The sequence below is a fragment of the Anolis carolinensis genome, unplaced genomic scaffold (assembly GCF_035594765.1).
Source record: "Anolis carolinensis isolate JA03-04 unplaced genomic scaffold, rAnoCar3.1.pri scaffold_23, whole genome shotgun sequence".
NCBI lineage: Eukaryota > Metazoa > Chordata > Lepidosauria > Squamata > Dactyloidae > Anolis > Anolis carolinensis.
The window spans coordinates 703,775-718,702 of record NW_026943832.1 but is presented as its reverse complement, the minus strand read 5'-3'; the positions used below and the strand labels follow the sequence as shown (position 1 = coordinate 718,702).

At 42.4% G+C, this 14,928-nt stretch overlaps 1 protein-coding gene and 1 long non-coding RNA gene across 8 annotated transcripts in view; one reads left to right on the top strand and one right to left on the bottom strand.

Annotated features, from left to right (window-relative positions):
- LOC103280840 (uncharacterized) overlaps positions 1-14,928 on the top strand; it is a 46,965-nt gene that overhangs the window by 17,474 nt on the left and 14,563 nt on the right. For 6 of the 7 annotated variants that reach the window (XM_062966541.1, XM_062966539.1, XM_062966540.1 and 3 more), the window contains 12 exons: positions 1,060-1,458; positions 2,073-2,243; positions 3,664-3,821; positions 5,115-5,255; positions 6,428-6,566; positions 7,480-7,670; positions 7,930-8,055; positions 8,636-8,837; positions 9,860-10,013; positions 11,422-11,536; positions 12,385-12,645; positions 13,958-14,101. In XM_062966541.1, coding sequence (XP_062822611.1) covers positions 1,060-1,458; positions 2,073-2,243; positions 3,664-3,821; positions 5,115-5,255; positions 6,428-6,566; positions 7,480-7,670; positions 7,930-8,055; positions 8,636-8,837; positions 9,860-10,013; positions 11,422-11,536; positions 12,385-12,645; positions 13,958-14,101 — 2,201 coding nt within the window. The remainder of the gene's footprint in view (positions 1-1,059; positions 1,459-2,072; positions 2,244-3,663; positions 3,822-5,114; positions 5,256-6,427; positions 6,567-7,479; positions 7,671-7,929; positions 8,056-8,635; positions 8,838-9,859; positions 10,014-11,421; positions 11,537-12,384; positions 12,646-13,957; positions 14,102-14,928) is intronic. The other variant, XM_062966543.1, reaches the window with a different exon arrangement.
- On the bottom strand, positions 11,387-12,450 carry LOC134294810 (uncharacterized). The gene is made up of 2 exons (XR_010001496.1): positions 12,361-12,450; positions 11,387-11,812 (listed from the first exon to the last, which is right to left on the bottom strand). It is a non-coding gene; the product is annotated as an uncharacterized LOC134294810 (long non-coding RNA).

The following is a 14,928-nucleotide window of genomic DNA, read 5'->3' as shown; positions in this document are numbered from 1 at the left end:
TAACAACTGAGAAACCTAAATGGCCTTGCATGAATACTAGTGGATATTTACCACTAAGGAGTAGATTGACAGGGAAGGCAGGGATTATCAGTCTAACAACTGAGAAACCTAAATGGCCTTGCATGAATACTAGTGGATATTTACCACGAAGGAGTAGATTGACAGAGAAGGCAGGGATTATCAGTCTAACAACTGAGAACCCTAAATGGCCTTGCATGAATACTAGTAGATATTTACCACTAAGGAGTAGATTGACTCAATTTACTCAGGAAGATCATACTTTACAGAAAGGTTATGATTATTTCCAATAGCGTGGATGCCAATTGAACTCGCTTCCAAATGGCTATGGAGATGCTGGTTTTCCAAAAGGTTATGGTCTCTAAAAAGGCCATAGGCAAGAGGCCTCATAAGGCCGTAGCTAAGCAAAGAGACCTTCAAAGATGATCTAGATGATCTCATAAGACCATAGGTAAGCAAAGAGACCTCCAAAGACCATCTAGATGGTCTCATAAGGCCGTAGCTAAGCAAAGAGACCTTCAAAAACCATCTAGATGGTCTCATAAGACCATAGGTAAGCAAAGAGACCTTCAAAGACCATCTAGACGAACTCATAAGACCATAGGTAAGCAAAGAGACCTTCAAAGACCATCTAGATGGTCTCATAAGACCATAGGTAAGCAAAGAGACCTTCAAAGACCATCTAGATGGTCTCATAAGACCATACGTAAGCAAAGAGACCTTCAAAGACCATCTAGACGATCTCATAAGACCATAGGTAAGCAAAGAGACCTTCAAAGACCATCTAGATGGTCTCATAAGACCATAGGTAAGCAAAGAGACCTTCAAAGACCATCTAGATGGTCTCATAAGACCATATGTAAGCAAAGAGACCTTCAAAGACGATCTAGACGATCTCATAAGACCATAGTTTGGGGGGCCCTGCTGTAGACTCTGCTGTGTGAGTTGCGTAGTCAATGGACACCAGAGTTCATTAAATGTTAAAATATTGAATGAAGATTCAGTGAAGATTCATATCACCTATTTTGTCTGTGTCTGCAGGGGATGTCCTTCCATTGGGGGGGCTGCAGGGCCCCTCGGAGACCCTCCTGCAGGTCGGGGATTCCTTCGTGGAGCCTCTGAGCGGGAAGGCGGCCCGGGCGCAAGGCCTGTGCCTCCAGCGAGGAAAGGCGGTCCCCCACGGAGGGGGCTTTGGGGCCGTCTTGGAGGGCAACGTGCTCCTCTCCCAGATCCGGGCAGCCAAAGCCCTCCAGGATTATAAAGAGTCCCTTTGGGGGGATCGGTGCCCGGCCGGAGATGGACAACGGGCCCTCAAGGCAGCGGAGGAAGATGTGGTGAAGGCCCTCTCCTGCAAGATGCAGCACGTGGTGCACTGGATGCAGAGGATGGAGAAGCAGCAAGAGTGGGCCTCCCACATGAAGCGCACCGGGGGAAAGCTAGGTACGTTCTGGAAGGAAATGTGTATACGAGGGCTATCCAGAAAGTAGATTACGTTTTGGAATTAAAAATGATCAAAGTATAGGAGAAAATATTTACCATACGCAGTTAAAAGCCAGACTCAAATACCACTTTTCAACATAGTCCCCATTGAACTGTAGGCACTTCTCATAGCGATAAAAGAGTTTGGGAAGTCCTTCCCCACCAAATTTTGCCACTTGGCTTGCATCCTCAACCAGGCAGGTATCCCTTCCCACAGCTGCGCATGTGCATGTGCTCAACTTTGCTGCATATGGTCAATGTTTTCTCCTATACTTGGTTCATTTTTAATTCCAAAATGTAATCTACTTTCTGGATATCCCTCGTATATGGATGTGATGACACGCTCGTCCTGGATCGCTCTTCTAAGGTTTTGCAAGAAGCACACCTTTCCTGTCCCAAAAAAAGGTCACCATAACCTTCCTGGCTTTCAACTGCATATGGTAAATGTTTTCTACTGTACTTTGTTCATTTTTAATTCCAAAACGTAATCTACTTTCTGGATAGCCCTCGTATATGAATGTATATGATGACATGCCTGACTCAATTGCTTTCTATTTCTGTTTAAACTCAACTAGGGATGGTGAGATATCCCAGCACAGACCTGTGGGTCCCGGCCATTTTTGGGATGGGGATCCCGGATCCGGGGGGTTCCGGCTTGACCGTTCCCATCCTGGGAGTGGAGTGCGACTGGAGAACTGGGCAGCCGGTTCCTCTAGCCGGGACCATGGAAGACGCCGACGGAAAAGGTGGGGAACGGAGCTGTGATGTGGTCTCAGAGCCTCTTATTCAGGTTATCGAAGGGGGAGCATTTGCCATCGGTGAGGAGCAGACCATGGGAAAGATACCTTTGGAGAAGAGCAGCGGAGATGAAGAACACTATGTAACACGATTTTTGTTCCTGGGTTATCAATGTCATTTCCTAATTGCACCATAACAGTACAGTGTGATAGGGCTCTCCATCTGGAATGTGATTATTATCATTGTCATATATATATATATACATACACACACACACACACACACACACACACACACACACATACATATCTATATATATAAAGGAGTAATGGTGTCCGTTCCTCCCACTAAACAACAAAAGTACAAGCCCCAGAACCTAGAAATTTGGCAACACAACCCACCATCCTTGCCCCTAGGTTCCGACAACAAAAATAAAAATAAAAATAAAGTCCTAATTAGAGGGAGAGAAATTATTGTTTTTATCCAATTGCTGCCAGTTAGAAGGCTAAGCTCCGCCCACTTGATCTAGCAACCCACTCAGCCCCGTGTTAATAAAAGAATAAAAAATAAAATAAATACAAATAAAACAATAAAAAATAATAAAAAACACTAAAAATTAATACAATAAAATACTATAACAAAATAACTAGAAATAATACAACAAAATAATAAAATATAATGAATAAAAAGATAAGTTACAATAAAATTAATTAAAAATACAAATAATGTCAAATAAAAATTCCACAACAATTTTTAACCAATACCACCACCACTTTGCCACAGCAACGCGTGGCCAGGCACAGCTAGTATATATATATATAAGCTTTGCCCGGCCACACGTTGCTGTGGCTTATGGGAATAGCCTTGCAGCCTCAATGCCTGGCCGTTTTTGGAAGTAGCTGGAGTAGCACCTTTTGTGACCCAATTTGGTGTGATTGGGTTCAGTGGTTTTGTTGTTTACTCCATAGTAAAACGACCATTACATTTTCTTTTATATAGATGGTGATGATGAAGATGATAACATTTTCAGGCTGTGGGTCATATCACGCTGCACCACTATGGCACTATTATTCCTCTCCGCTAGCCTTTCCCAAAAATAACTTTTCCTAGCTCTGCCCATACAATTGTCTGCAACACGATTATGAAATAAATTATCGGAAGGAATGCAATATAATATGTTGCAAAGTGATGCATTATGTGCAGCAGAATGCTAGATTTCTCAACAAGTTTCTGTATATTAGAAAAACTTTGCATGCTGTATAAGTAAAACTCATTGATAGTCCAGAATAATGGTTTGTTGGAAGCAGGAACCTGAAATTAGCAAGTCCATGATTTCCTCTTGCTTAGGATTCCCATATGTTACAGAGATAGTTAACTCTAAATTTCAAACAAATCTGTGAGCCAGTGCTTTCTTCTCATTGCTTGTAGGTCTCGTTCCTCTTGCCATTGGCTTCCGAACCATTGACCCCATAACAGGGGAGACGGGTCCGGTCATCGGGGCTCAAATCAATCCTTGGACCACGGCGGTCATCCCCATCGTCCAGTCCCTAGGAAGCTTGCCAAGGGGAAGCCCAGACCCAGAACTGGTAATGTCCAGTCTTGTAAAGCAGAAGTGTTGTGACTCAGCCTTTGCCTTTGTGTGATCCTGATGTGCCTTTGCATGACTCTGATGAAGATTCTGGATTATATGTGCATAATGATGGGATTCAGGATGAATTTGAGGATAACTCTGATGCTGAGAATTATTATGTCAGAAATGAAGAGCAGGGAGTTGTTCCCATGGGAATAAATCATGATGTTGTTTCTAATGAGGAATTTCAGGTGCAGGGAGTAGACAGGGAGGATAGCACTTTGCCGCCTGATAATGAGCTCAGTGACCTTGACTCTGGGAATCTCGATCAGGCTACAAGACTGGAATTTAGAGGGTTGCGGAGAAGCCTTTGCATAACCAATAAATGAGAATTCAAAGGGCAAAGGAATGCCTTTATGTCATGCTTTTAAAACAGTCTGCTCGCAGAGAGCTCTCTATCAATGCAACTCCATCACTTGATCTAGAAGCAAGTCTGCTTTCCTGTGCCAAGTTTGCCTTCCTGTAATATCTTCTGGATATATTCTGTTTGGTGGGACTTTGGCTTCCATGAAAAGGACCTTGTTTTATGCTCTATGTTTCTATGGACTTATTGCTTACAGCCTTGGTTTTGTGCCTATCTTTTGGAACTGTACTTTTACCCTTTTATGAACTACCTTTTGCTTATTTTCTAAGTAAACTACAGAAGAAGAGGGCTGGGCTGTGGCGCAGCTGGCTAGTAACCAGCTGCAATAAATCACTACTGACCGAGAGAGGTCATGAGTTTGAAGCCCGGGTCGGGTTAAGCCCCGACCATTAAATAGCCCGGCTTGCTGTTGACTTATGCAGCCCCGAAAGACAGTTGCATCTGTCAAGTAGTGAAATTTAGGTACGCTTTATGCAGGAGGCTAATTTAACTAATTTACAACATCATAAAACTGCCAGCAAAACACGAGGAAAGGAATGAGGAAGTACAGCCACCAGTGGACAGTGAAGCAACAGCTCCCCCTGTGGCTGGAATCGTGAAGCTGGAAAAAAATGTTAAATGCCTCTGTGTCTGTCTATATATGTTGTTTGTCTGTTGGCATTGAATGTTTGCCATATATGTGTTCATTGTAATCCATCCTGAGTCCCCTTCGGGGTGAGAAAGAAGGGCGGAATATAAATACTGTAAATAAATAAATAAGTAAAGACTACTTCCTGTGTGTGGCTTGGTGTCTTTAGCAAGGTGAAGCTAACCTGAGGTGCGACAAGAAGGAGGGAGGAGATGTCCCTTCCCAATTGGCCAGACTCTGGACGTCTTGTTTTGCAGACGGATGCCTTGGAGACGGAGGTGGCAGCCAAGCAACGGTTCTGGCGTGGCCAAAGAGAAAAGGAAGAGGAGCTCCTCAAAGAGTTGGACTTCTTGCGCCTGGACATCTTGGAGGCCGCCAAGGAAGGGAAGATGAACAAGGTGCCACTTGGGTTTGCGTCAGTGTTGCTTGGTGGCTTCCGTGTCTATAGCACATTTATTTGTTTGTTTATTTATTTATTTATTCGGAGTATTTATATTCCGCCCTCCTTTCTCACCCCGAAGGGGACTCAGGGTGGATCACATTGTACACATATAAGGCAAACATTCAATGCCATAGAATATAGAACAGAGACAGAGACAGATGCAGAGGCAATTTAAAACATCTCCAGCTTCCTGAGGGTATGCTTGATTCCGGCCACAGGGTGAGCAGCTGCTTCATCATCCACTGTAACGGCCACTTCCTCATTCCAATGGCGGCTGGATGATTTTTTTTATGGTGTCGTAAATTAGCCTCCCCACATATAGGTAAAGGTAAAGGTTTTCCCCTGATGTTAAGTCCAGTCGTGACCGACTCTGGGGGTTGGTGCTCATCTCCATTTCTAAGCCGAAGAGCCGGCGTTGTCCGTAGGCACCTCCAAGGTCATGTGGCCGGCATGACTGCATGGAGCGCCATTACCTTCCTGCCGGAGCGGTACCTATTGATCTACTCACATTGGCATGTTTTCGAACTGCTAGGTTGGCAGGAGCTGGGGGTAACAACGGGCGCTCATTCCGCTCCCGGGATTTGAACCTGGGACCTTTTGGTCTGCAAGTTCAGCAGCTCAGCGCTTTAACACACTGCGCCACCACCAGGGCCCCACATATAAGTGGTACCTAAATTTCCTACTTGATACATGCAACTATCTTTCGGGTTGCTTAGGTCAGCAACGAGCAGGGACTATATATTATTTTTAATTGTCAGGTGCTCACCCTGACACGGGCTGGCCTTGAACTCATGACCTTTTGGTCAGAGTGATTTATTGCAGCTGGCTGCTCACCAGCCTGTGCCACAGCCCGATTCCCTCTGGGGATGAGCTTCAGTGAAATTAATAGATCTTGTAACATTCAGAATACAATCATTCCATGGGAGCAGCCAGTTGCAAAGGTTCCAGGTGTGCCAAAGCTTGGCAATATTTACTTTTGGGGTTCACCACTCCCGGAATCCCTCCAACCAGCGTAGAAGCACATTGGGACTTTCCGCACGCAAAGTAGATGCTCTACCGTTGTGTTACAGCCCTTCTTGCTCACGTCCCAAAGCTTGACTGTGGTCATTCTCTTCTAAACCATTGCAGTTAAGATACAAGGACAAATTAAAACCCGCCGAAGAGATCTATCGCTCCCTGGAAGAGTCCTCAAACCAAGAAGCTCAACGGAGAGCCAACAGACAACTGAAGGCACCGCGGGACTCCAAACCATCTCTGCAAATGAGAGGTAAGGAAACACCTCCTGCGGACTGGTATTTGGAGGGTAGAAGAAGGTAACATATGTCATCCATATTCCAAACTTCCATTCATTGATTTGTTACACCAGCCCTGCTTTTGTTTCATTGACTTCAAGACGATGGACATTGCAGGGTGCATCTACACTGGCATTGACATCGCTTAAACTGCTATGGCTCAATGTCTGCATTGGATTCTGTGGACGATCTCATAAGACCATAGGTAAGCAAAGAGACCTCCAAAGACCATCTAGATAGTCTCATAAGACCATAGGTAAGGAAAGGGGGCCCCAAAGGCCATCTAGATAATCTCATAAAACCATAGGTAAGGAAAAGGGCCCTCAAAGGCCATCTAGATGGTCTCATAAGGCCGTAGCTAAGCAAAGAGACCTTCAAAGGCGATCTAGACAATCTCATAAGACCATAGGTAAGGAAAGAAACCTCCAAAGACAATCTAGACGATCTCATAAGACCATAGGTAAGCAAAGAGACCTATGATCATAGGACCATAGGTAAGGAAAGTGACCTCCAAAAGATGATCTCATAAGGCCGTAGCTAAGCAAAGAGTCCTTCAAGGACTATCTAGATTATCTCATAAGTAAGCAATGAGCCATGACAGTTCAAGTGGTGTCAAACAAATGTGTGGATTCAGCCAAAATCAACCTGCTTTGAACTTTAGATGAACTCTCCAAGGTCCTGAACCTTTTAAATGGATGAGCTTCAGAACCTTGCTGTCTCCTTTCAAGCTCAGGCGAAGTAAATACCGTATATACTCGAGTATAAGCCAACCCGAATATAAGCCGAGGCACCTAATTTTACCACAAAAACTGGGAAAACTTATTGATTTGAGTATAAGACGAGGGTGGGAAATGCAACCTGGCTTCATATACTGTTTGGTGGCCCCAGTCAAGAAGGACGAGAGAGACCAGGAGGCCAGAGTCCAGGTTTTGCTGAGGAAGACGCTGGAAAAGCTGGTGCAGTTTGTCCGAAAGGTCCAGCTGGACGAAGGACGGATCCAGATGCAGCTGAAGGAGGTGGAGCGGCAACGGAGCAGCAGCCTCCAGATTTTGGAAACGCTTCAAGAGACATCTAGGAAGGTGAGCTCCACACTTGGGCCCCTTCCTCTACTCTCAATGGGCTTTGACACACATTCAAACCCAAGTCCTGAATACAGTAGATTTACTTCTCAGGTGATATTGAAGCTTCACTGGGAGAGCTGTTCAGCAATGGAACTCTCCGCCTCGGAGTGTAGATGAACTCTCCAAGGTCCTGAAATTCTTTAATGGATGAGCTTCAGAACCTTACTCATTGTCAACCGTTTGACCATTTCCTCATCTCATTTGCTGCACTTTCCAGACAACTTTGCATCTCGTGGCTGCATTTGAGGAGCACATGGCAAAGCACCAAGCCAATGTTGAGAGGGCCTGCTGCAGGCTGGAATACCTCCGATACTTGTTGGAGACGGTGGCTCTACAGACAAAGGTATAGAGTTCCTCTGAATATAAGGAATGCCTTGAAAACATGCTTACAATGATGACCCGGGCATTCACCCAGTAACAAAACTAGAAATAATATTTAAAAATACTCCCTTAATGGTTGAAAACCCAGGTAAGAAAAATCCCAGATGAACTTTTTTGTTGGCAGTGTGGGACTTATTATGTACTTAGCTCATGCTGACTTGCTCTTTGCAGAAAACAATATTTTCAGAACCAAAAATAATATTTCTATGCAGACATAAAATGCTGTGACTGAGGATTCATTCTATACAAAATATTCATGTGTTTAATTTGTATGTGTTCAATTTTTTTTGCAATGCTAAGGCATCCTGGGATTTGTAGTTTGGGGAGGCACCAACCCTCTTTGGAAGAGAAGGCTTGTAAAACTACAGCTCCCAGAGTTCCACAGTGTAGAATCATGGCAGTTAAGGTGGCGTCAAACTGCATTAATTCCACGATATAGACTGAACAACTTTTTCAAGACAACACTTTCACCTTGAAATCCTCCTTGGATTGGAAGGTTTGGAGACCTTGCCAAGGTTTCCCATCTGTTTTCTCTTCTGCAGGATCTCCATTCTGGCTCGTCCCAGTGCTTTGTGAATTATCCCAGTTGGAGGTTTTACGGTGCGGCTGGTGCTCCGCAGGGGACCTGGGAGGTCATCAATCGGAAACTCATCCCGTTGCTCAGATCTGTACTCGAGACGTTGAAAGAGAGCAAAAGGAGCCCTTTGTCCCCCGAGGTGCTGGTGGGCCTGGGCTCTGAAAAAGGTGAGCCCTCATTCGCCTTGCAGACTGGAAGCAGGCATATCCTTTCAGCTAAGCAATGTGATCTTGCAGACTGTGCTTTCATAGACTTTAAAGGCGCATCTCAATGCACTTTGCCTTAGCTCATTGATATGAAGTCTTGGGATCTGTAATTTGGTGACGCATCGGCACACATTGGCGGAGAAGGCAAACCCCAACTCCCAGGATGGCATAACATTGTGCCATGGGATCCAAATTGGTGCCAAACTACAACACCCCTGAAAGACAGGAAACAATCACCTCCCAACAAAGGATTCCCCCAGGCAGGAAGCAGCCAGGCTTTGAAGCTGCAATGCTATTCGGTGCTAATCAAGGTGGCCCGTTGCAACATTCGCACTTGCCTCCAACAGAGTTCTTTCTCCCACTCTGGACATCATTCCACAGATATATACAGTAGAGTCTCACGTATCCAACATAAACGGGCCGGCAGAACGTTGAATAAGCAAATATGTTGGATAATAAGGAGGGATTAAGGAAAAGCCTATTACACATCAAATTAGGTTATGGTTTTACAAATTAAGCACCAAAACATCATGTTTAACAACAAATTTGACAGAAAAAGTAGTTCAATACGCAGTAATGCTATGTAGCAATTACTGTATTTACGAATTTAGCATCAAAATATCACTATGTATTGGAAACATTGGCTACAAAAATGCGTTGGATAATCCAGAACGTTGGATAAGCAAGGCTTGGATAAGTGAGACTCTACTGTAAACCTGACTTGCCTAGTTTCCAACAGACCTCACAACTTCTCAGGGCGAAATGTCAGGAGAGAGTGCTTCTGGAGCATGGCCATACAACCCGGAAAACTCACAGCAATCCACTTTCTGGTCCTGCGCCAAAGTACAAATCCCTGGACTCCTTGGCAGCAAACAGTATTGATTCTACAATGTAGACGCACCCATTGTTATCCATTTCTGCTTGTGTTTGCTTGTCCATCTTGTGTCTTTGTGGTTTCCAAAACCTTCTCCTTCTTCTCAAAGGCTACTCCTCCAGAAGCACCTTGAAGGTCTCCGAAGTGACCGGCGAAGCATTTCGGGTCCAAACAAGGCAGGAAGGGGTCCCTATTGCTGCAGCACTCTCTCCTTCCGTGGCCTCGCCAAAAAGGTCCCAACTCCTGCAAGAAATCCAGGCAAGGTAAGAGGGATGGATGGATGGATGAAGAAGGTTCTCTATCTTCCTCTTCTTCCCCTTATTATAATATCACTCCTACATCTACGATTTCTACGTTGTACTTTGCATAACCCTAAAATAAGCCTATGATCCTATACCCATAATGTTGCAATCTGAATATAAATAACCGGGAGAAATGACAGAAGGAGAAGACTTGAACTTGCGAGCCAAGACAGGAAATAATAATAATTGTAATGAAGTATGAATTTTTGGTTTACAGATGTTATGTTTAATTGTGTGTTTGTGTTTTAAAAGGGTAAGTATTACAGTTATTGCATCTCAGCACTCAGAGGCTGGTTGCCATGGAGAAGTAGGTGGAGCCAACTGCCGTTTTTTTGAAAAAGTGCAGAGATTAAAAAAGGGATTCAGTCTGTGCTCTGATGAGGCACAGGGAAGATTGATCCTAGGTTGAAGGGATCAAGGAGACTCAATTGTTCAATTTTGAGTCCGTTTAAAATAAGTTTGGTGACTTATTTAATGTAGTCTGTGTCCTGGTAAGGAACAGAGAATCTGTGATCGTATATCACAGGGTGACTGCGGTTTAAAAGTAGCAGAGGAAGAAGTTCTAACTACTTTAAGTAAAAGAGATGACACTTTAGGGAGTTTGTCATACCTCATTCTAGTATTGTAACTGTTAATAAAAGTGCCTCTAAGTGAGAAACATCTTTTGTAACCACTAAGCTCTGTGCCTGAATAAACTTGTTATTGTTCCTCCAACATCTAAGCCTCTGTCACATATATTATAAAGCAAGTTGCGTTACCATCTAAAGTGAATAAGAAGAAAGAAAGGGAATTTTTTTTAAAAAGGTCTCCTCTCTGAGTCTTTTGGTGGTTGCATCTTTACAAATTGGTGGCAGCGCTCTTAGCTGTTCGCAAATTGGTGGCAGCGGTGGGATAAAAAGATTCCCCCTGCCTGAAAGAACCTCAGTCGTTATAAATTCTTCGTAATAATAATAATAATAATAATAATAATAATAATAATAATAATAATAATAATACTTTATTTATAGGCTGCCCTATTTCCCCGAGGGGACTCAGGGTGTCTTCCAAGCAAAAAAGTAAACATTCATCCTTATGGCAACATTATTTCCTCCAAGAGGCATAAAGCTAACACTTAATTTAAGCCCTACCAAGTAGCCATGAGATCATGCCAAACACACCTGAGCTTCAAGGTTTTCTCACGGATTCTCTCAAAACATCTAATTAGTCTATTTTTCACTCCCTCCATTCTCAAACCTAATCTCGCTTCTCGGGAAAACTCCTCATCAGTTGCATGGAGATTTTTTTCTGAAGTACATTTCCAGTAGCTGATCCTTTTTCTACCCATGGTTCTTATGTTTACATGATATTGGTGTGGTTTTTGTTCGGTTAGGATCGTCTTAGAGAAACACGGCAGTGAAATGTTGCACCTTGAGCTGTCCTTAATGGCCGAGGAGATCCACATGATCACTTGCTTCTGGGAATCATCCAGACCGAAGAAGAACCTGGTGAGATACATTTTTTTTACCAAAATGGGTGTTTTGATCACAGAGGTTAATGTGGAAGCTGAAGAGGAGAAGCATTGCCATCATCATCCCATTTGTATGTTAACGTTTTTGGTATGATATTATCTTACCTCTCTTGACTTACATGTGTTGTGGCTCAGCCTTTGTGTGACTCTGATGAGGATTCTGGGGTGCAGTTTCAAGATGATGGGATTCAGGTTCAGGATGACTTTCAAGATGACTCTAATGGGAATTATGGGATTCAGGTGCAGAGTGTTCCTGTTGTGGGACATGAGGAGCAGGGAAGAAATTATGTTGTTACTGATGATGGTTTTCAAGTGCAAGAAGCAGAAAGGGAGAGCGGTTCCCAGCCTTAGTTTGATAACACTAAACACGCCCTTTGGCCTTGAAAGCGAAAGCCGCTTCGCTAGTCGTCTGGAATTTCGGGGTTGCGCAGAAGTCTCAGAATAGCAAATAAGAGAGAGGTCAAAGGGCCAAGAAATGCCTTCATGTTATGCTATTAAAACAGTCTTCTGAGAGGGAAATCTTCACCAAAGCAATTTCCTCGCTTGAATCAAGAACCAAGTCTGCTTTCCTGTATTATCTTGTAGCCTGGATGTATCCTCGTTTCTGGGACTTTGGCTTCGTTTTAAGGACTTTTTTTCATGCCTAATGTTTCATGGATTTATTCTACAGCCTTGTTTTTGTAGCTATCTTTTGTAACTGAACTTTTGCCTTTCATAAACTATCTTTTCCCTATTTCCTAATAAACCACAAAAGACTATGATCTGTGTGCAGCCTGGTGTCTTTAGCAAGGTGAAGCTAACCTGAAGAACTTGTAATTCTTCCAGGGCACGAACTTAGAAGGATCCAAGGAGTGGGACAGGCTCTTGAAAGAGCTGGCCGAATATCATCGCCACTCGGAAGAAGAGCTGTGCCGGCAACACTCGGAGGACGTCAAACATGCCGGATTCGGCCCGGAAGGGATCGCCTTCCAAGATGGAGCTTTGTTCTCTCAGGAGGAGATCCTGCAAAACCTTGTGTCGCTCCATTTGGATCTACAAAAGGCCGACTCCTCCCTGACGATGGAAGCTTCAAAAGAAAATAATAATGTGGGTTGTGATGGGAGCGTTCGAAGAGTTTCCCCCTTTCCGGGTGTAGAAGGGATGGGAATCATCATATCTAGCCCTCTGACCCATGATCTCTTCCTTATTTATTTTTCTTGTATGAGTTTGTCCCCTTATTTAAAGATTTAAATGCCTTTCTTGTGGCTGTTGTCTGCCTTCAAGTCATTTCCTACCTATTCTATCCCTAAGGCAACACCATCACAAGGTTTTCTTGACCTATTTTATTGCCTTCCTCTGAGGCTATGAAAATGTGACTTTCCTAAGGCCAGCCAATGGGTTTTATATCTGAGTGCAGATTCGAACCCATAGTCTTAGCTTGCTGGCTAACATTTACTAATATTTATTTATTATTTATTTATTTATTTATTAGCGACATTTATATCCCGCCCTTCTCACTCCAAAGGGGACTCAGGTCAATTTACAAGTAAATATACATACAATATATTATATTATAAGACTATATTGCAATATTATTAGTAATATTGCATGTAATATAAATATACAATTATAATAGTGAATTATAGTTATTATTACATTGTATTACATCATCATATTATTATTATTATTACATGTACAGTAGAGTCTCACTTATCCAACATAAATGGGCCGACAGAACATTGGATAAGCAAATATGTTGGATAATAAGGAGGGATTAAGGAAAAGCCTATTACACATCAAATTAGGTTATGATTTTACAAATTAAGCACCAAAACATCATGTGTGATGTATTATTATTATTATTATTATTATTATTATTATTATTATTATTATTTCTGTCCCATTATTATTATTATTATTATTATATTTTGTGTCCCTATCCCTTTTGCCTTTAGTTACATCTATCACTCCAAGAAAAAAGTTCCGAACATATTTATATATTTATTCTTGTCTATGACCAGCATTAAAACATTTTTTTCATTTCATTTTTATCTCTTCTTTTTATCATATATTTAGATAGATAGATATTCTTTTTCGTTTTTTTCAAACATAAAACTTTCAATTAAAAATATTTCAACCCCCCCCCCCCCAAACATCCAGCATACGATAACTAAAACATAAGTTTGGGCATTTGAATACCATTTCCAAAAGCAGAGTTAAGACACAATATGGAGAGTTAAAAACAGGATTGCAAATTTCTATATTTGAATTATGGTGATATAAGCCGAGATACAATAACAGAACCTTTTAAGATTGTTTATGAAGTTGAGTTCAACTTTCAGATTTAAAAATGTTCCTCCCTTTTTGCAGATGGGTTTAAACTTCACATTTATTCATAGGATTTTATCTTCCTTGGTAGGAAACCCAGATTGCAGAAGCCAAGCTCAGTCCAGCGGGATCAACTTCCCAGAAGGATCAAGCCATGGCAAGGAAGGTGGTGAAACAAGAAGCCCTGAAGCAAATATACATACACAGGGTTTTGGACCATTACAGCAACCTCCAGGTAGATCCATACAGGTAGATCCGTATAGGTAGATCCATACAGATCACAGCATTTTTGGCTCAGGAATGTTACTTTTGAACCTAAGTGTAATGAAGTATGAATTTTTGGTTTACAGATGTTATGTTTAACTGTGTGTTTGTGTTTTAAAAGGGTAAGTATTACAGTTATTGCATCTCAGCACTCAGAGGCTGGTTACCATGAAGAAGTAGGCGGCACCAACTGCCGTTTTGCTGAAAAAGTGCAGAGTTTAAAAAAGGAATTCAGTCTGTGCTCTGATGAGGCACAGGGAAGATTGATCCTAGGTTGAAGGGATCAAGGAGACTCAATTGTTCAATTTTGAGTCCATTTAAAATAAGTTTGGTGACTTATTTAATGTAGTCTGTGTCCTGGTAAGGAACAGAGAATCTGTGATCGTATATCACAGGGTGACTGCGGTTTAAAAGTAGCAGAGGAAGAAGTTCTAACTACTTTAAGTAAAAGAAATGACACTTTAGGGAGTTTGATTTACCTCATTCTAGTATTGTAACTGTTAATAAAAGTGCCTCTAAGTGAGAAACAACATTGTAACCACTAAGCTCTGTGCCTGAATAAACTTGTTATTGTTCCTCCAACATCTAAGCCTCTGTCACATATATTATAAACCAAGTTGCGTTACCATCTAAAGTGAATAAAAAGAAGAAAGAAAGAAAAAATCAAAAGATCTCCTGAGTCTTTGGTGGTTGCATCTTCGCAAATTGGTGGCAGCGGTGGGATAAAAAAGATTCCCCCTGCCTGAAAGAACCTTAGTCGTTCTTAGTCCTTTACAAATTGGTGGCAGTCGTTATAAA